This window comes from Pectinophora gossypiella, chromosome 24 (assembly GCF_024362695.1).
Source record: "Pectinophora gossypiella chromosome 24, ilPecGoss1.1, whole genome shotgun sequence".
Lineage (NCBI taxonomy): Eukaryota > Metazoa > Arthropoda > Insecta > Lepidoptera > Gelechiidae > Pectinophora > Pectinophora gossypiella.
Genome location: NC_065427.1, coordinates 10391471 through 10411708, shown reverse-complemented (window position 1 = coordinate 10411708; position 20238 = coordinate 10391471). Strand labels below are relative to the sequence as shown.

The 20238-nt window shown below is 42.6% G+C and overlaps 1 protein-coding gene across 4 annotated transcripts in view; it reads left to right on the top strand.

The window, feature by feature from the left end:
• Positions 1–20238, top strand: part of LOC126377714 (lysine-specific demethylase lid-like) — a 67043-nt gene that overhangs the window by 12480 nt on the left and 34325 nt on the right. For 2 of the 4 annotated variants that reach the window (XM_050025487.1, XM_050025486.1), the window contains exons 2-15: positions 7666–7743; positions 8335–8473; positions 9160–9326; positions 10020–10215; positions 10742–10837; positions 11537–11694; positions 12601–12648; positions 16346–16507; positions 17456–17572; positions 18186–18297; positions 18920–19056; positions 19131–19237; positions 19467–19619; positions 19986–20097. In XM_050025487.1, coding sequence (XP_049881444.1) covers positions 7666–7743; positions 8335–8473; positions 9160–9326; positions 10020–10215; positions 10742–10837; positions 11537–11694; positions 12601–12648; positions 16346–16507; positions 17456–17572; positions 18186–18297; positions 18920–19056; positions 19131–19237; positions 19467–19619; positions 19986–20097 — 1782 coding nt within the window. The remainder of the gene's footprint in view (positions 1–7665; positions 7744–8334; positions 8474–9159; positions 9327–10019; positions 10216–10741; positions 10838–11536; positions 11695–12600; positions 12649–16345; positions 16508–17455; positions 17573–18185; positions 18298–18919; positions 19057–19130; positions 19238–19466; positions 19620–19985; positions 20098–20238) is intronic. The other 2 variants (XM_050025489.1, XM_050025488.1) reach the window with 1 other exon arrangement.

Genomic DNA, 20238 nt, shown 5'->3' with positions numbered 1-20238 from the left:
ATTTACCGAGACCAACCTGACATTTACCGGGAATATCGAAATCCGATTACCGCTACCGAAGGCTCCGAAGCGAAAATGAAGATACGCTTTCAAATATATTTATCCAGATTTATTTATTAACATGAGAGTAGAAATGCAGTGGAAAAGCGATGCGGAGTATAAGTGGAGTGACTTTGAACGAATAAGGAATACAGTGATAAGGGAGTAAAATATGGTTGATTTGCGACAGCAAAGATCTTCTTTTTTGACGTGACTTATTGTACATTTGCCGTAAATGGCATTAACTACTTGGCCAGATAAATAGGGAGCGTTGAAGGCTCTCACCCGGTACAACGTTTATGACGACAAGACTGAGGGTGCCCAGTTGGGCGCGAACCTCAGCTCAGGGCGTCGTCTGAGAGGAAATATATTTGAAAGAATGGATGGAGAAAACTTAGGATGGCTGAAAACGATGAAAATTACTTGTTTGTGATAGTGAGGTTAAATAAAACAAAATATTTTTGAAAGAAAACAAAAACCTTTATTCTTCAATATTACTAACTAAACAATTAAGTTTTCTTTGGAAATCAGCATAATCAAAACAAGTATAACTCAAGGAGATTTTCCCAATTCCGTCAATCTCGAATGGGATCTCGTTATATTATGCTTCGGGATTCATCCCGAAAAATTAGACGAGATCTCGTGAGATCGGAATTGCATTCCCTGGTAAGTATGCAAGAAGAAAGAAAACTTAACATCATGTTAGTCCTCATCATTAATTTAAGAGCCACGCTCTTGTCGGTGTAGCATTCTCCAATCTTGTATCATCATCAGCCCACTGCTGGGCATAGGCGTTGTATATCAGAGGCCAATTCTTTGACTTCCTTATAAGACACCGACGTTCGTCTTCTCTTTAGTTTGTTCCATCTAAGCTGTTTTTGGTCTTCCTCTGTTAGTACATTTTAATTATATTTACATATACAGGGTGTAACGGAACGGGGGTATCAAGCCGAAAGGGGACAAAACTATACCTTATGTAGATCTTATCTGCGAAATTTCAATTAAAAAAAAAACACTTTTGATATTTTTTTCAATTTCAGTTAAAAAAAATATTTTAATATTCCCAGCATGTAAAAAACGCGGCACAGCACTATTGAGGTCACTGTTCTTAATCCACTCAAATATTGGCACTACACAAATCTCCTAGCGCGTCCTGGTCGCCTGGTACTCGTGGCGCTCGCACGGCCGCGATAGGTACGAAATTCGAGCGGGCGGCGGCTTTGGCGGCAACGTCAAAAGGAGTCGGCGGCCGATTGGAACAATCCGAGTCGGCGGCACGTCGGCGACTGTAACAAACAAGAATGACACTAAAGCATCTAATAATTGGAGTCATTTTGCTTTGACAACTATTCTCACATTTTATGACGTGTAAAATAAGTTAAAATTACCTACTTGTTTAGGTAAGGTATTTAATTTAATAGTAAATAGGAAAAAAAAGTGTGAAAGTGTGGGTAAGTAGGTAGGTAATTAATAATTAGACTTACGTTTTACTAGAAAGGTTCGAAATGTCGTCCTCCCCGTTCGATGCACAGACCTGCTCGCCTTTAGCTAGATGCCCTGGTATTGCGCAACATCTCCGGCGTCACCGTTAGTAACGCTTCAATGATGCGCTGCTGCAACTGCTCCCTTGGTGTTGATCCAGAAAGTGTGGCCCCATAAGCACACCTCCAACAATACCAGCCCAAACATTGATCCTCCATGATTGGTGTTGGAACGACGACTGGGAGGACAGGTGGGGGTTGGTGTGCGACCAGTAATGTTCATTATGAATATTACTAATCTCCTCTCTTACAAATGACGCTTCATCTGTCCACAACACTTTCGAAGCAAAGTCTGGTGAGCTTTCCACTTGAGCTCGGTACCATTCGCAGAATGCCACACGAGGTAAATAATCAGCAGAAATGAGCTCGGGCGTACGTTGCATGTGGTAAGGTTCGCGTGGTAGTCCTTGGGTTGGCTGCACGGCTAGTACGGCTTCTTCAAACTCCGGATCACGGGTCGCCGAGCGGCCAGTCTCGGATGACGCGTGGAAGGAGCCCGTTAAATGCAGTAGGCGATTGACCATTTGCCTGAAGCAGCGCAGTGAAGGCAGTTGCCTGGCTTCATCAGCTGGTCTACCTTCTATGAATCGCTGACGATACAAGTTCCGTGCTTCACTCAAGTTGCCATCGCCGGCACTCACACATATCATCATTTCATAATAACCTGCATTACTCAAAGACACCTCGAACTATCACTGATCACAGTAATCACAGTTATCACAACAAATCCAAATTTCGAACTTCACTCCGCAGATAGTAAACAAGCACTGACAAATAATTTGACAGTTTACTTTCGTGTGCATGTTTCTATCTCTTTCGAATGCTAGTATCCTGGTACTTAAGGGTAAGTATGTTGTTATTTCTTTGTGCGCAATAAAATATTTTTATGGTATTGTTTGAATGAATGAATGTATTGTATTTTATGAAAGTAGGTACTTATTTTAAGATTACTTTGAACCTAGAAAAGTAAAAAAGTCGTTTATCTAATAAGGATCACCCGCGCTCACACTCTGGCACTAACACAGAATTGCCAGGTTTCTTCGCAAATATCCCGCGCAATAACAGAAGGCGAAATGAATCGGTCAACAATAAGACATACTATCACTTGTAGCTGCCCCTATCCCTAATGGGGTGGGCAGAGTCACAAGAACATCCCATTAGCGGTACGAGCATGATAATTATTTATGTACCTATGTTATGATTACTTGTGGCTCTGTCTGCCCCATAAGAGATAAAGGCGTGATATTATGTATGTATGTCTGGTACGGGCATGTAGCGATACGAGCGTGAAGTGGTAAGTGAAATTCCGCAATCTCTGTCTACTCCAATGGGAAAAAGGCGTGATGTTATTGTTCACTGTTGGACAATACACGACTACAATTTAGGAAGGAAAAAAAAATACAAAAAAAATAATATTTTTTATCATGGTTAATGATAACTTTCCCTTAACAGCACCGCCATTTTGAATTTCGGGTGCACTAGTGCTTGCCGATCAAAAAAAATACTATCGATAATCTATCCCGACCGAGAGTCGATCGATAGCAAGACTATTGATAACTCGGAAAGTGGGAATATTTTCGATTTTATTACCTAAGTGCAATACAATCGATAGTATCGTTGCGGATTAATAACAAACTATCGATAATTTTGCCCTCAGTCAATAGTATTGCAACACTCCGATAGTATGGTTATTTTGAGTGGGCTGATTGTCTAAACTGAATTTCAATCACTCAAAAGTCCATGGATTTAGATTTTTTGAAAAGTTATTTTTTTTTATTTCTACCAATCAAAATCGTAGTTGAAAATGTTTGTGATCGATAATCGATACTGAACTATCGATAGTTCGAAACACTAGCGTGCCTTTTTCTATTCGCGAGCTCTGGCATCCTGGTACAGGGTATAAATCCCATTAACTGTCCCAATGCAATTTGCAATTCCGTGCTTCGGAAAGCACGGTTGGTCCCGGTGACTACTTACTTATGTAAGAAAGTAGTCATTACATGAGTCATGTCAGGGGCCTTTGGCGGCTCAATAGTGACCCTGACACCAGGGGTGATGAGGTTGGTAATCCACCTCACAATCCACACGATAGAAAAAGATTTTAAAAAATACTGTTATGTGTTTTTATTTCCTTGTACGCAATAAAGTATTATTGTATTGTATGAAAGTATTGTATTACTTATTTTTTCTACTCCTCTACTTTAATCTGGCATTTAAATAACCAAAAAGTCTAATATAAGTACATACATAATTAAACTCTTTGAAAAAGTGTACGCTCTATGGCCTATAAAAGCATTGTTTACAAAGTGTAACTGTACTATAATGTCGCCAAAAAAGCATTGTTGTTGTTTTTTTTTTTTTTGACCTGGAAACTGGCACCTTTACTTTGTTTGGTGCCATAGATATACTATAAAAAAAAAGTATACATTTGCCGCCATTTACCCGCGCGTTGGAAAATAAATTGGAAAATTTTGGTTTCATTTAAAATTACGTCGTCGTAGAAAAAGTATTGTATGCAACGTTGTATAACTAGGTCAAAAAATGCTCGTGGCGTCTCTTATTGCGATGTTCGCCAAGGCTCACATCGCAACTCACGCCACTCGCATTTTTTGACCCTTCTTATACAACTGTTGCATAAAATACTATTAAGATTACTTTTACCATATCATAGTAAAAGTAAAGTTATGTTAGGTAGGTACTTTACTTGAGAAATTAATTTTGTCATTACTATGTTGTAAACGTAACATTAATGTCTCGTTAATAAGATACACAATCACTTGCAGCTGCTCGTATCCCTAATGGGGTCGGCAGAGCCATAAGTAATCAGAACATACTAACATAATATCACGCCCGTATCACTAAGGGGTAGGCAGTCACAACGGTACTTGAGAAATTTATTTTGCTTTTACTATGTTGTAAATCCCCAAGGAATTCTAACAAGCCTCTGACGTTGCCGGCCGCCTCAGGGAGGCACCCCGTCTGGCCAAGGTGCCGGACCCGGTAGTTGGCGGCTCCTTCACACTCCAGTAGAACATGGGCCGCTGTCTCGTCCATGCAGGTTCTGCACAGGGGCTTGTCGGTGACACCTAGTGTAAACAGATGTTTGTTGATATCACCGTGTCCACACAGCTACACCTGCTACCTGTAGCTGTTACCTGTATTAGTGGAGACCTCTTCACATTTAGAATTCTTTTGGAGAGACAACTATTAATGTTGGGTAGTGCCATCTTAGCCTGCCTGCATTTATTTACGGTGGTTCATAGTCTGGTGTGTTTGTTCATTGCCAAATATCCTAATACCGAACTAGCTTTATTTGCGGATGATACAGCCATCTATTCTACGTGCCGTGGTCGAGTTATGATGACCGGAATTCTCCAACGCGCCAATGCCTTGGGCAAGTAGTTTCGCAAATGGAGAATCAAGGTAAACCCGGAGAAAAGTGCAGCGGTGTACTTTTCAAAGGGCTATTATAACACGTCACTGTCACGCTGTCAACTTAAGTCATCAAGGTGTCTGGCAAGCCGATCCCTTGGGAGGAGCAAGTCAAATATCTCGGCGTAGTCTTAGATAGACGTCTTACTTTCAAGGCCCATATCCAACGTGTACGCGATTGCGCCACGTTTGTAATGGGCCGTGTTCATTGTCTCCTTAACAAGCGTAGTAAATTATCCCTTAGGAATAAGGTGAAAATCTACACGACTTGCATCCGTCCGATCATGACCTATGCAGGGGTAGTTTTCGCTCACGTGAGTCTCTCTCAAATCTACCGTCTACAGGTAATACAAAATCGTTTCACGAAATCCACGGGAGCTCCGTGGTTCTTTCGCAATGGAAATCTGCACATTGACCTAGGTCTGCCAACCATTGCCCAATGGCTCAAATTAGCTTCAAAGCGTTTTTTCGTTTGATTCTGCTCCGCACCAAACAAATCCCCTGGTAGTTGCGGCTTCCGAATACATCCCGCTTAGGAACGGTACTGAATAGCATCGGCGTCCGAAGGATGTAATACGATCCCGACCCGATTACTCAAGCCATCAGCCAATCAGCTCGCGACAACAAACACTTCAGGACCCCGATACCGACACCGCCGGCGTGGTCGACGACTTCCCTCAATCAGCGCTTATCGCTATCGGCTTACTAGGGTCATTTAATTCTTTCAAATATTTTTCCTCTCAGACGACGCCCTGAGCCGAGGTTCGCGCTCAACTGGGCACCCTCAGGCCTGTTGTCTTAAACGATGTAACGGGTGAGAGCCTTCAGCGCTCCCCATTTGTCCGGCCAAGTAGTTAATGTCATTTGCGGCAAATCTTCGATAAGTCACGTCAAAAAAAGGTGTGTTTGTTGGCTGCTCTCGTTCGTAGCAGCGAGCGAACCTGTCCGAATGAGATCGGCAATATCGGTTCCGGACCGATGGCTGTTACCTCCCGTTCCCCTTCTGGCCAACTCGTCCGCCGCGTCGTTACCTCTTGAATCGCTGTGTCCTTTGATCCATTGTAAAGTGACGTGGTTGTACTTGCACACCTTAGTCAGTGATTGGTGGTAACTGTATGAGTATTAGTAGTAGTTGTTTAGGGCCTGCAAAACTCTGAAAGTATTCTAATGAAACTGTCCCGTACCTAGCTAGCCATGAACGCATTCGCCGCTAGCGTGATGCCCATTTGACCTGGATTTGGTGTTAAGGGAGCCTGATATTACATAATCATAAAATAAAGCATAATACACAAGGAGACGAGATGCATTATAAAGTACATTTCTTTATCAACTATTAATGTAGGTAATCGACTAAATTTTTGGACAAAACTTGTACAACAAAGTGACTCTGCCCACCTCAGTAGCGCAGTAAGTGTGATATTAGATATGTGTAATTACTTGTGGCTCTGTCTGGTCCATTAGGGATAAAGCCGTGATTTATGTATGTTCAAATCTTCTTCTATCCTATGGGTTGTGAGGTGGATAACCTGGTGCGAGGGTTATTATTGAGCCGTCAAATGCCCCTGACATCGCTCATGTAACGACTACTTACTTACATCAGTAAGTAGTAACCGGGACCAAAGCCCATTGTTTTTTTAACTATTGTGTCTGGAAATCTTGGCCTCACAAGAATGAAACAAAACATTTTAAAAAATATTGATTATTTATGGCCATCACTGGCACGTTTACCCTTTACTAGGGCAGGCATAAATAAAAGAGGTGGTAGCTGTTCACTCAAAAGTTAAATACCTTGAACAGCTGATTGCTACGTAGTGTTGTGCAAATTTGAATTTATTACATGAAGACCTGGAATTCAATTGCTCATAACTAATGCAAATATGAACTTAGGCGGCCAATACTCTCGCATGTGATTTGTAGATAGTGACAGAGTTGGCACACTTCGGGTTGATACCCCCCTTCCGTTACACCCTGTATAAACTCACGCCTATTTCCCACCGGGTTAAGCAGTGACTATGGAATTCCGTTTGCTTCTGACACACTTCTCTTGCTTCCTCGACATTCATCAATCGTTTCATACACGCACGTCGGTTCAGAGTAGATTATACTGAACCTTTCCTAAGGACGTCTCCGATTTGGTCAATGTACGTCTTTCTAGGTCTTCCTCTGTCAGCCCTACCAAAAGTCCTATTTCTAATGCCTATTTCCTATTGGAGTAAGCGGAGACCACAGAATTCCACTTACTACGATTCTGCCACACCTTCACTTCCTCCACTCTTATCAAAGACTTCATGCATGCTCACTGGTTTCGAGTACCTTTGACCTGGGGGTTTTCTTAATAATATCTTTACAATAGAAATGTTTTATTGCGACCATGTGTTCGTAAAAAGTGTGGTGTTATAAAAATACAGAAGCAAGTATTATAGTATCAACATGGACTCTTTAAGGGCACTGCAACTGGTAGAGAGGACAACATACAGTCATGAGCAATATAATGTACCCACTTTAGGACTCTGTCGCACTAACATATTTAGTGAGACTTACAGTTCAATTTGTCAAAAAAGTTAATGTGACATGGTACCAAAAGTATACATATTAATGCTCGTGACCGTACTTCTTAAATATCGTTGCCTATAGAATATGTTGTTTGTTACAGCACTGGCAACCCCCGTTTGCTGTGGACGTGGACCGGCTGCGCTTCACACCCCGAATACAGCGATTAAATGAGCTTGAGGTCAGTAAATGTTGCCGATTCGGTCAACCACCAACTTAATTTCATGTGACAGGACTAAACCTAGCTCCATTTCTTTCTTTTACCTATTGTAAGTGTGTCAAAGTAAAATAAGGTTAAGTTAGTGCACCAGATGAGCACCAGTATCATTTTTGAAGTCGAGCAGATGACCAGTGTCTACAGAAGGCCCATATCTGGCGAAGTTGTTTATCGCTACACACAACCTTCGGTTTCAGTCGAAGGTTTAAAAACTAAGAAATTCAGTTCAAAATTTGCTACAAGACAATAATAATATGAATGAACGTTTCCGTCGCGTTCTCGCTCATTCGTCGTTCAATTTCGGAGTTTCATAGAACGATTCTTAATCGATCAAATCATTCACTCATTTTGACCAAAGCCGAAGGTATTGCCGTTTTGCACAACAAAGTTATGACTTGCGATCCCTGCTTCGCAGCGGTGCAATGTTCACGTAGATTTTCCAATAGTTTCTATCATACATAGGAGATCCCCCCATTTACCTGTTTTCTGCAAGAGATGCCATACAAATAAATAAATGAACATAACAAAAAATGTGAACTGAATTTTCTTCAACAGGCCATAACCCGCGTGAAACTCAACTTCCTGGACCAGATCATTAAATTCTGGGAGCTGCAAGGCTCCGTGCTCAAGATACCCACTGTCGAGAGGAAGCCTCTAGACCTGTACGCCCTCCACAAGATTGTCAAGGAGGCTGGTGAGTTTGGAGTTTACTTTACATCATTTTTAAAAGTTTTTTCATGTGTTTTGAGAAGGAACTAAAATTGAGGAGCAACAGGTTAACATGGTATGGGAATGTAATGAGGGGGGATGAAAAGCATATTACGAGAAGTGGGTAGGGGACGATCAAAGAAAGTGTGGATGGTTTGTGTTAAGAAGGATATGTGTGTGAAATGTGTGAGTACAGAGAAGACGACTGACAGAGATGGATCGATGAGGAGTATGGTCACGAGCATTAATATGTATACACTTTGGTACCATGTCATATTAACTTTTTTGACAAATTCAACTGGGAGTCTCACTAATTGCCAAATATATTAGTGCGATAGAGTTCTAAAGTGGATACAGGATGATGCAGGGATAAGGGCAGGACGATGATGTCTTTGGAGAAAGAACTAGCATGGAACGAGGAAGAATTCTTCGGGATTTACACGTATTTTTAGGAAGAGTGGCGAGATCGATTTTCTCTTTTTCTATCTTGATCGCCAATCCACAGCTGCCGGGTTAGATTCCCGATAGGCATTCCGTAGTTAGGAAATTACTTCTCCCAATCATGTGCGACTATTTACAGACTAGAGGTTTTCAAGAATCTAGTATGATCATGGTCCAGCTGTCTTTGTCATAAACATTTCACGAGAACCGTTTATATTTTTCTTCCAACAGGTGGTTTCGAAGTATGCTCAGCGGAGCGCAAGTGGTCGAAGATCGCGCGCCGCATGGGCCACCCCCAAGGCAAGGGTATCGGCTCCATTCTGAAGAGTCACTATGAGCGTATTCTGTACCCTTACGACGTGTTTAAGAGCAGTGGCGTCGTTGATAACAAGGAGACGGTATGTATATTTGTCTTCATAGAGATACATGTGTGAACTCCGAGGGGAGAAAAAAGGGAACAACTGCCTCTTGGGCCAGGACTGCTCCAATTAAATGCTTTGCTCCAGACCAAAAATTATGTTCGACCACATTTATGAAGGAAGTGTATGACAGTTAGGCTGCGTTTCCATTGAGGCGGAGCTGTGCGGAGATGAGCGGAGATGTGCAGGAATCGACCAATCACCGTAAGGGAGAGAGTGACAGAGCGTCTTCGTTTTTCGCTCTCTCGAACGCTGTGATTGGTCAAATCCGCACATTTCCGCTCTTCTCCGCTCATCCACGCGTCTGTGGAAACCCGGCCTTAAATAGATAAACACTTTGTCCACATACTCCTGGTCACAAAGATCGCGTTGAGCTGCTTATCTTTGCATGTCGTAAAAACGACCAAGGGTTTGTGCCTTCCTCTCGTGAACGATGTGGGCGTTTGGCTGATCACCTTTAACTATGCGATTCATCATATAGAATTTCGTATCAAACTAAAGTATCTGCAAGTTTTCTTCTGATTACTTAATAGCTGTCGCGAGTTTATGTCTGTAATGATTACATCATTTGTATGACTTAGTGTTAAAAATGACTGCAACTACTGATGCCCATCGCTATAGAGTAGAGACTACTGGATTGCTACGGTTCTAATTTCCCGAAACTTCCATCAGAAAATCGAAGTCAAGACAGAAGCGGCGACACCAGAGAAGGCGGCGACCCGCAGCCGATCATCCAGCAAGTGTCCCCCGGCGGCGACTCCGCCCCCTGCGCGGCGATTCCGCGCGGAGCCCGAGCCCGCGGCTGAAGGCAGCCATGCTGAGGGCGCTCTCGCTCATAATGCCGACGACGCTGCTACTGAAGAACGTGGTGAGTACCTTGCTGGAACGTTCTAGATTTTTCTCCGGTTGTACCATAGAATAAGGAATAATACTACGTATAGAACGGCAACTCTTTATATGTCTTGTCTCCTAAAAAAATGAATAAATAAAATGAAATATTAAAGTAAGATGATCCATGCTTCGGAAGGCATGTTAAGCCGTTGGTCCCGGTTACCACATAAGCAGTACGGAGCCCAACGATAGCGAGTCGATGGTTCCGGACCTTACATTGAACAATCCGAGACGGCGCTGCTTACAATTCTACATAAAAATACTATAAAATGGGTCCCCGTAACTAATCCGCAGGCTGAAAGAAATACGGCATTACATACTTACTGATGTAAGGAAGTAGTCGTTACATGAGCCATGTCAGGAGTCTTCGGCGGCTCAATCATAACCCTGACACCAGGGTTGATGAGGTTGGTAATTCACCTCACAACCCACACGACAGAAGAAGAATATGTCTCCTCGTAATATGTCTTAATCAGTCAACTTAATATGTTGTTCACTTTCAGGACAACGCGCGGCTGCGACTCCGCCCCCCGGCACCAACGGAGCCCGCGGCAAGACTCCCGTCAAAATCAAGGACGAGAGCTCGGAGACTCGACGCAGTAAGTTGTTCAGTATTTTATTTTTTCCATGGAGTTCTGTTACCCTGGTACGGGACTTGCACCAATGACCCTGATTCCTGCAGACACCTCCTAATTTTATTTTAAGCTTTATACCTGTCATTTTCTTATTCACCGAAAAGGAAAGGGACGGATGATTGACAACTGATAATTGTAAAATCAAAGAATAACCAAGGCGACTTAATTCTGTCGGGTTATTGGCCAATATAAAATTTCGGAAGGGTTTTTTAAATTTCTACCTAAAATTAACGTGTCCCATAAATTTTATGCCTGCCGATTACCCGTCCCTTTCTTTTTCGGCGGATAAGAAAATGACAGTTATAACTTAAAATGAACTTAGCGGATGAAAAATAGATTACTTTTGCTGACGATAGAACATAACATAAGCTGAACATTTGTCCTAATACGTGTAGTCGGAGGTACACCTATCGCAAGATGAACTAAGTACCCACACCTCACCGAGCTTTCTGGTAGACCAACGTGATAGGAGGTGAGTCGTATCGCCGTCTATAAAGGTCGAGACGACTGTGTTAGTGAAAACTGCACTTTGGATAAATTAATAACTCATTGGTGCAAGTCTGGTACCGGGATTCGAAGGTAGCTCAGTAATCATGCATGTAATAAGTATTTGGTTATAAAACGACATAACAAATGAATAATTCAAACCCCCCCCCCCCCCAGGTCCTAGAGAAAACAAATGGATGTCAGCGGCCGCGAGCTGCGGGTCGCGCGCGCGAGTCACGCGCTCCACGCGCCTGCGCGAGCATCGCATGTCCAACATGACCGTGTCTGTCACTCCGGCGCCACACGCCACTGGCACGCATAACCCGGAGGATCCGGTGAGTTTAGCATGCAAAAGCGTCTGTCTTGTTTTTTTCTATGAAACATGTCAGGAACCCTGATGTCGGGCTATTGAGCCGCTAGCAACAAAGGGCGTGGAAATCAAGCTCTTTTAGTGAGCATTACGCAAACGCGTAGAGGTAGCGCGTATGCGGGATTGGAAGAAAGCGAAGATAACTATCGTCATCAACTGTTCTGTACACTCAAGTCCGTATAGCTTCGTATCTACTGGGCAACAATTACCGCGCAACAAGCAACGCTCAACATTTACGACAACGTTGCACAACAGCGCGACGTTGCCAGCTGAAGCGCAATATGTCGTGCGGCTTGTTGTTTGTTTGGAGCATCGTTAGTTGAGCATCAATTGTTGATTCGAGACGTGACACGCAACAACACTAATTCGTCTTGCGACATGTTGTCGACGATGGACGTGTATTAGATGCGTAGACAGTCATCTTTGTTAAACAAAAGTCCCTCGCTAATTTTCAACATGTTGTGCAAATGGAAACGCGGCTTAAGGATTACGGTCGCGAGTTGGTATGTGTGTATGCGATATGGCGCTCCACGCGCCTGTGAGTGTCGCATGTGTAAAACGGCTGGGTCTGTCACTTCCCCGCCGCATGCCGAGACGCATAACACGGAGGATTCTGTGAGATTTTAGTAGAAAAAAGTGACGGGAATTTCCAAGTTAAGACGATACAAGAACGACTTCAAACTTCTAGTTGCTTCAAGACAGTGTAAGTAACAGATCAGGTTAGGACTTGGAGGGTACTTTTTTGTGCATGTGGCTGTCGTGTTTGTAAATTTTAAAAAAATATATATTTTTTTAATTTGTCATTTCCTTTCACTAAAACAAAAATGCTTTGTTGTAAACGTGTGTAAACCTATGTGTTTCTATGTTTTAGTATCCTAAAGGAGAATCGGCAAAACCCAAAGCTGTAACCGATAATCAGGTACATAACAAATATTCTAGGTGTAAAATACTATAGACTAAATTAATACCTATGTTACGTTTTTAACGGAATTATTTTGAGTTTTCTAATTGGCTAGTTTTTGGACCAGGTTATTTTTTTAAAATAATGACAACATAACACAAGCTCACGACTATATCCCAATTGGGGTAGTCAGAGGTACATCCATCGCAAGGCTAACTATGTACCTTCACCTCACCGAGCTTTCTGTTAGAGCAACGTGATAGGTGGTGAGCCGTATCGCCGTCTGTAATGGCAAAAAATAATAATGAACAGTATCGGCTAATGAAAAATAATAATCATATTTAATTTATTCCGGCCCACAAATTTTGCAGGCGGATGACACGTTTGACAATACAATATATTTATGTAAAAAAATACGATTAATAACTATGTTAGTTGAATTGGGATTGCCTGTAATGACTATGTAAATTGTGAATGAATAAATAAATGTTACCCATTGAATAAAGATACTTTTGAGTTTGAGACGATTCGCGTCAAAAGATAATAGTATTTTATGCAACAGTTGTATAAGAAGGGTCAAAAAATGCGAGTGGCGTGAGTTGCGATGTGAGCCTTGGCGAACATCGCAATAAGAGACGCCACGAGCATTTTTTGACCTAGTTATACAACGTTGCATACAATACTTTTTCTACGACGACGTAATTTTAAATGAAACAAAAATTTTCCAATTTATTTTCCAACGCGCGGGAAAATGGCGGCAAATGTATACTTTTTTTTTATAGTATATCTATGGCACCAAACAAAGTAAAGGTGCCAGTTTCCAGGTCAAAAAAAAAAAAAAAACAACAACAATGCTTTTTTGGCGACATTATAGTACAGTTACACTTTGTAAACAATGCTTTTATAGGCCATAGAGCATACACTTTTTCAAAGAGTTTAATTATGTATGTACTTATATTAGACTTTTTGGTTATTTAAATGCCAGATTAAAGTAGAGGAGTAGAAAAAAGAAATTATACGAGTTTTGTAGAATATTAAGCCTCGTATCCACTAGGCAACAATCGTTGCACAACAGCGCGCAGCAGCAGCGTTGCCAGCTGATGCGCAACATGTCATGCGGCTTGTTGTTTGTTTAGAGAACATCGTTAGTCGTCCATCAGCTGCTTCTTTCAAAGCTAAATTAAAAGAGCATTATCTATCACACGGGAGCTCGGTGGCGCAACGGTAAACGCGCTCGGTCTGCGATTGTTGAAGTTAAGCAACTTTCGCAAAGGCCGGTCATAGGATGGGTGACCACAAAAAAAAAGTTTTCATCTCGAGCTCCTCCGTGCTTCGGAAGGCACGTTAAGCCGTTGGTCCCGGCTGCATTAGCAGTCGTTAATAACCATCAGTCCGCACTGGGCCCGCGTGGTGGTTTAAGGCCCGATCTCTCCCTATCCATCCATAGGGAAGGCCCGTGCCCCAGCAGTGGGGACGTTAATGGGCTGAAGATGAAGATGATGATAAATGATAAAATCCATATAAAATAAACTATGCATATAAACAATATGGTGGGTTAATATTTTTTCCCGTACATTACCGAGATATTTGCCGAATCTCCTTTGAGTGTTTTTTTTGTCATTAATTCAATTAGTTTGTTTCTAACCCTGGTCGCGTCACCAAAATTATATTATTTTATTATTTCTAGTTGTAAGTTTACGTTTTTAAACTAAAGGTGCTGATAAACTTGAGCATTCACTTGTAATGAGCATTTGTGCGAATGTTACAATTCGAGAAAAATACGAGAACATTGTAGCGAGTTTTAAGTTTACGCGGTTATTATCATAATTAAAGCACATAATAACGGGTTCTTACCGCGTTTAAATGGGGATATGAGAATCCCGATATTTCGACAATGTTGCAAGTGCCATGATCACGGGATGACTGATGAGATTGGAGTGGAGTAGGTAGATCGTGATTTCCTTGCTCGATCGAATCAGAAATGAGGAGATCCGCAGGAAAACTAAAGTCACCGACATAGCTCGGAGAATTGCAAAGCTGAAGTGGCAGTGGGCAGGACACATAGCGAGGAGAACCGATGGCCGATGGGGCGGAAAGGTTCTGGAATGGCGACCACGCGTCGGACGACGCTAAGTGGGTAGGCCCGCTACAAGGTGGACCGAAGATCTGGTGAAGGTCGCGGGAAGTCGCTGGATGCGGGCAGCGCAGGACCGATCGTCGTGGAGATCCTTGGGGGAGGCCTATGCCCAGCAGTGGGCGTCGTACGGCTGATGATGATGATGATGAGGTAGATCGTGGCACTTGCAACAGTGTCGAAATATCGGGAGTCTCATATCCCCATCTAAACGCGGTATGAACCCGTTATTATGTGCTTTAATTGTAGCGAGTATTCTGTCGAGCGTTCTTGCTCATGAAAACGTTCATAGCAATGTTTGGCTCTATGCTTGGCTCGGCTCGTTGTTCAGTTCGACAAATATAAAAACGGCAAATGCTCGATGTTCTGTTACAAGTGAATGCTCAAGTCTATCAGCACCTTTATGGTAATAAATAAACTTTGTAATGGAGCAAAAGGTGCATGTCCCTTTACGATCCTGGAGAATGTTTCATCATGAATACACCCTAGTCCAGCAGTGGCACTATAACACAAGCTCACGACTATATCCCAATTGGGGTAGCCAGGGGTACATCCATCGCAAGAACTAAGTACCCAAACCTCACCGAGCTTTCTGTTAGACTAACGTGAGGTGGTGAGCCGTATCGCCGTCTATAATGGTTGAGGTAACTGTGTTAGTGAAAAGTGCTAATCCGGACACAAAATTCAATATTTTGGGCAAGTCTGGGGCCAAGGGCAAACCCATCAAAGGTAAAAAAAGTAAAGCTGAATAAACATATTTTTTTGATTGTTTGAAAATTTTTAACTAAACCTTCAGTCACTTCAGCCTTCAAACAGGTAGACAGTAGCATTCAACAAACATACTGTAATAAAAACCTTTTCTAACTCACCCGGGGTCCAAATAATTTTCAATAAAAAAAAATTACGTCCTTGAAATTTTGTAGATACCTATTTTATGACAACACGTCATCATTGGGCTAGCAATGGCGGATTGTCATAGGATTGACCATACCTGTAGGCTCTGCACGACAACCGCGCCGAGCGCGTCGTGAATTATATCGAAGCCTTCCTAACCTAAGTGTACCTAAATTTATACACAATGGAAATCTTTATCTTTTCGACCAATAGCCGTTTGACGTCCATCTACGTAGATAGCATTTGTATCGTTTATTGGTCGAAGCGCTCGATATGATTCGCGGCAGGTCTTCTTATACCATGCCTAAAAGGATCATGTTGGATAGAATCGACCCGCTGTGGGACGGTTTAACATAAGAGCTACATAATAACCAACCAATTCTCAAAAGTACTTTTGTTATCCGAAAATATATGAATATGTCCCTTCGCAAAATTGAGTCGTAGCAAGTTTTTGGTGATAATTATTTTCCTTTTTAAGCAATGTTAACACATTTTTTACTGACTACCGTTTATTGTGTATGAATATAAGTATTATTAGTATTAGTAGTATTATAAGTATTAACGGAAGGCGATTGGGGCAACCACCGTTCTACAAGCCCTATCTATGGAGTATTGAAGGCGATTACTCCACCGTCAAGAGCGCAGCTCTTAAATAAAGAGAGAATAACCAACCAATCTACCCCCTAGCTGGCGAAGTACATGTGTCGGGTGTGCGGCCGTGGCGACATAGAGGAGCAGATGCTGCTCTGTGACGGCTGCGATGACAGCTACCATACATTCTGTCTGGTCCCCCCGCTGGCTGACGTGCCCAAAGGAGACTGGCGGTGCCCAGTGTGCTTGGCTGAAGAGGTATGTAATCAGTTTATTCAAATGCTTCTACAATTCTATGCTCCAGCGAAAACAACCCATACATCACCGAAGGAATAAGCAGAGGTGTATACACCTCTAGAATATACACCCACTCTATGCCAGCTATGTTTAACTCCCATGTAATAGGGAGCGAACCAATTGCCATTAACCGAGCACAAAACTTGGAAACCACGTGATATCAATTATCCAAACTTGAATATATATTTTTTTTAATTAAGATGGGTTTGCTCTTTACTTCGTTCTTCCACAAGGAGAAGAAGAGATCGATGTTGGAACGAGCTTACCCAGAAAATGCCTATTCACCCGTTGGTTATATTAAAGTTTAGTTTGTCTCAGATATCAGAAATCAGAATCATTTATTCAACGTAATTATCACGGATAAACTTGTTGTAAGTCAATGTAACATTTTTGAATCTACGTTCGCAAGGTGTTATGGCTGAGGAGTAGAAGTGACAAGAAACTGCTATAGCAACACATTTTTTAAATCAATGAGGGTATACATTATAAGTTATTTAATAAGTAGAGGAATATATCGTTTTTAATATTTGTCCTCTTAGCGCACTGATATCCAGAAATGGACTCACATTCGCTATATAGTTTTTCTGAAACCGTGTTGTAAATATGTGTACATTATGCTATGTAGATAGTATAAGTTCGCTCCCTTAAATTAGTTATATAGTCGTTTTTATCCTCATTCCAGGCCTTATCCGTTCGTATTAGAAACGAGGAGTCGAAAGTAGGGATTCGAAACCGTGACACTGAGACGTCTGTATTATAACATAAATTAAGAACAATTTTAACAACTATTTCCTTTCCATCATCATCATCCCTAGCATTGTTCCATTTTTTTCACAGGGTGCGCTTACCTAACCTGAAGATTTGACAGGTCCGGTTTTCCTTAACTAACTAATATTTCCTTTCCATCAGGTATCAAAACCAGCAGAGGCGTTTGGCTTCGAGCAGGCGTCGCGCGAGTACACACTCCAGCAGTTCGGGGAGATGGCCGACCAATTCAAGTCTGATTACTTCAATATGCCAGTACATGTAGGTTTATTTTTTTAATTTATTTATTAATTTCTACAGATGTCGTGGCCAGATCTTAGAATTGAACATTTCATGATGTGCTCGATCATTTCATGAAATCGTCATATTTCATTACTTTGGAGGGTGCGGCAGCCCTTGCCGCCCGAAAAAATGGACGGTGCATGGAGGTCGGCCACGGCGGGTGAGTTTCGCCCCTCCGAGGGCCCAATATCATGTCCGGGATGGTACCGCCAGCGAGTCAGCTCACCGGGTGAGACCCTGTTGAGGGAGGCCCAGTGAGCGACTCCAGCCAGGCGGTACGGGCCTTGTCAGGTTAGGTGGCCGGCGAGTATGACCGGAAGCTTCGGGTCAACTCAAGCCGGCGGGGTCTATCCGGTGAGGTCAGTCCGGTGAGTCCACCGGCGGCCTAGGTCAGTCGTCACTAGTGTCATATTGGAAGTTGTATATATGCGTCGCGCTGTGCAAACTTCGATAGCGCGTTGTAGGACTACATTCAATAAATGCGCGATCTGTTGGTTATGGACGGAACCCAGCTGGTCAACTAGTTGGGGTCCGCCACACCAAAATTCCTTATACAGGCAGATGTTTTACGTAACTGTATGTTCCTTGACAGATGGTGCCAACGTCGACAGTGGAGAAGGAGTTTTGGCGCGTGGTGTCTTCAATCGACGAGGATGTCACGGTGGAGTACGGAGCTGATCTCCACTCCATGGACCATGGGTCTGGTACGTTATCTTGGGGACTTCTGCTCGACTGCTCGATGCATCAGATTGGCTGATATATGTCAAATACTTTGTCTTATATGTATTTAGATTAAACTGGGGGGCAGAAAGGTCACATCAAACCAATAATGCTTTGTTGACATTGCGCACTTACTTTCAGATGCGCAACTTGCAATATTTCTGGTGAATTGCTTCAATGCCGCCCTGGTAACTTCCACATGTGTATAATTTTTGGATTGCAATACTGATAACATTGGTTCTCCCTAGCATTATCCCGTTTTTCACAGGGTCCGCTTACCTAATCTGAAGATTTGACAGTTCTGATTTTTTGTAGAAGCGCCTGTCTGACCTTCCAACTCAAAGGGAAAACCAGACCAATTACAGGTTAGGTTACGTACCTCCGAAAACACATTTCTCGGGGTTGGTTTCCTCACGATGTTTTCCTTCACCGCTGATAATCAGTTAACATCTAAAAATGAATTTGGAAATTAATTCGACATCATTGGTTTAGGCCCGTGCTGGATTTGTACCTGCGATGTCTCAATAGACTCGAGCGTTCTTCTATCTAGGCTACCACGATTCTCTAAAACTTTGCAATCTTTTACACTTTTACATTTACCCTCAGGCTTCCCAACAAAGTCGAGCGCCCACTTATACCCGGGCGAGCAACAGTATGCTGAGTCTAGCTGGAATTTGAACAACTTACCCGTCTTAGAGGGCTCCGTGTTGGGGCATATTAACGCCGACATATCTGGAATGAAGGTGAGAATTCGCACATACAATCAATAAATCAAAGACATACAATCAGTCACTAACACCCTGTATATTTGTTGTAGATCCCATGGCTGTACGTGGGTATGTGCTTCGCGACGTTCTGTTGGCACAACGAGGACCACTGGAGCTACTCCATCAACTATCTCCACTGGGGCGAGCCCAAGACATGGTCAGTATTGTGCTTTTTTTATCTTAAAATCTAGCCACCTTACAAATAAAATATAAACCAGGGATGAACGTGGGCTCTGTGACGTGTAATTATTCATCATCATCAGCCGTATGACGCCCACTGCTGGGCATAGGCCTCCCCCAAGGATCTGTGTAATTATTATTATCAATAAATTACTACGACTATGACTAGGTGTGCTTAAACTATAACCTTTCTATTTATACCCCAGGTACGGCGTCCCAGGGTCGAAAGCGGAGCAGTTCGAGGCTGCCATGAAGGCGGAGGCCCCCGAGCTGTTCCACCTCCAACCGGACTTGCTCCACCAGCTCGTCACCATCATGAATCCCAACATACTGATGAAGGCTGGCGTTCCTGTCTATAGGTGGATACACACATTTTCATGGATACATACATTTTCACTAACACAGTTGGCTCGAACGTCACAGACGGCGATACGGCTCACCTATCACGTTGGTCTAACAGAAAGCTCGGTGAGGCGTGGGTACGATAAGCTGCAAAAGTCCAATCAGTTCCATGCAAGATAATAACTTAACTGGGTGCGCTTAAGACCTCCTGGGTACATGTCGTTTCTGTAATAGACCAAAAACACCTACGAAAACAAAAATTTTAATAATTATGACAACAAATGGTTCATAATTTCACCACTGTTTACAATTAATTGATTGTACCTCGACTCCCCAATTGGGATGTAGTCATGATCTTATGTTATGTGTTTTTTACCCTGCAGAATGGACCAGCACGCCGGTGAGTTCGTGATCACATTCCCGCGCGCGTACCACGCCGGGTTCAACCAGGGGTACAACTTTGCAGAGGCTGTGAACTTCACGCCCGCTGATTGGGTGAGTTGACTATCATGAAGTTTTTGGACTTATCGGTTTTCATCATCTTACTTTCAGACAATCAGGTGATTAGTAATGTAGTAATAAAATTCATCATCAATTTAAGAGCCACGCTCTTGTCGGTGTAGCATTTTCCATTCC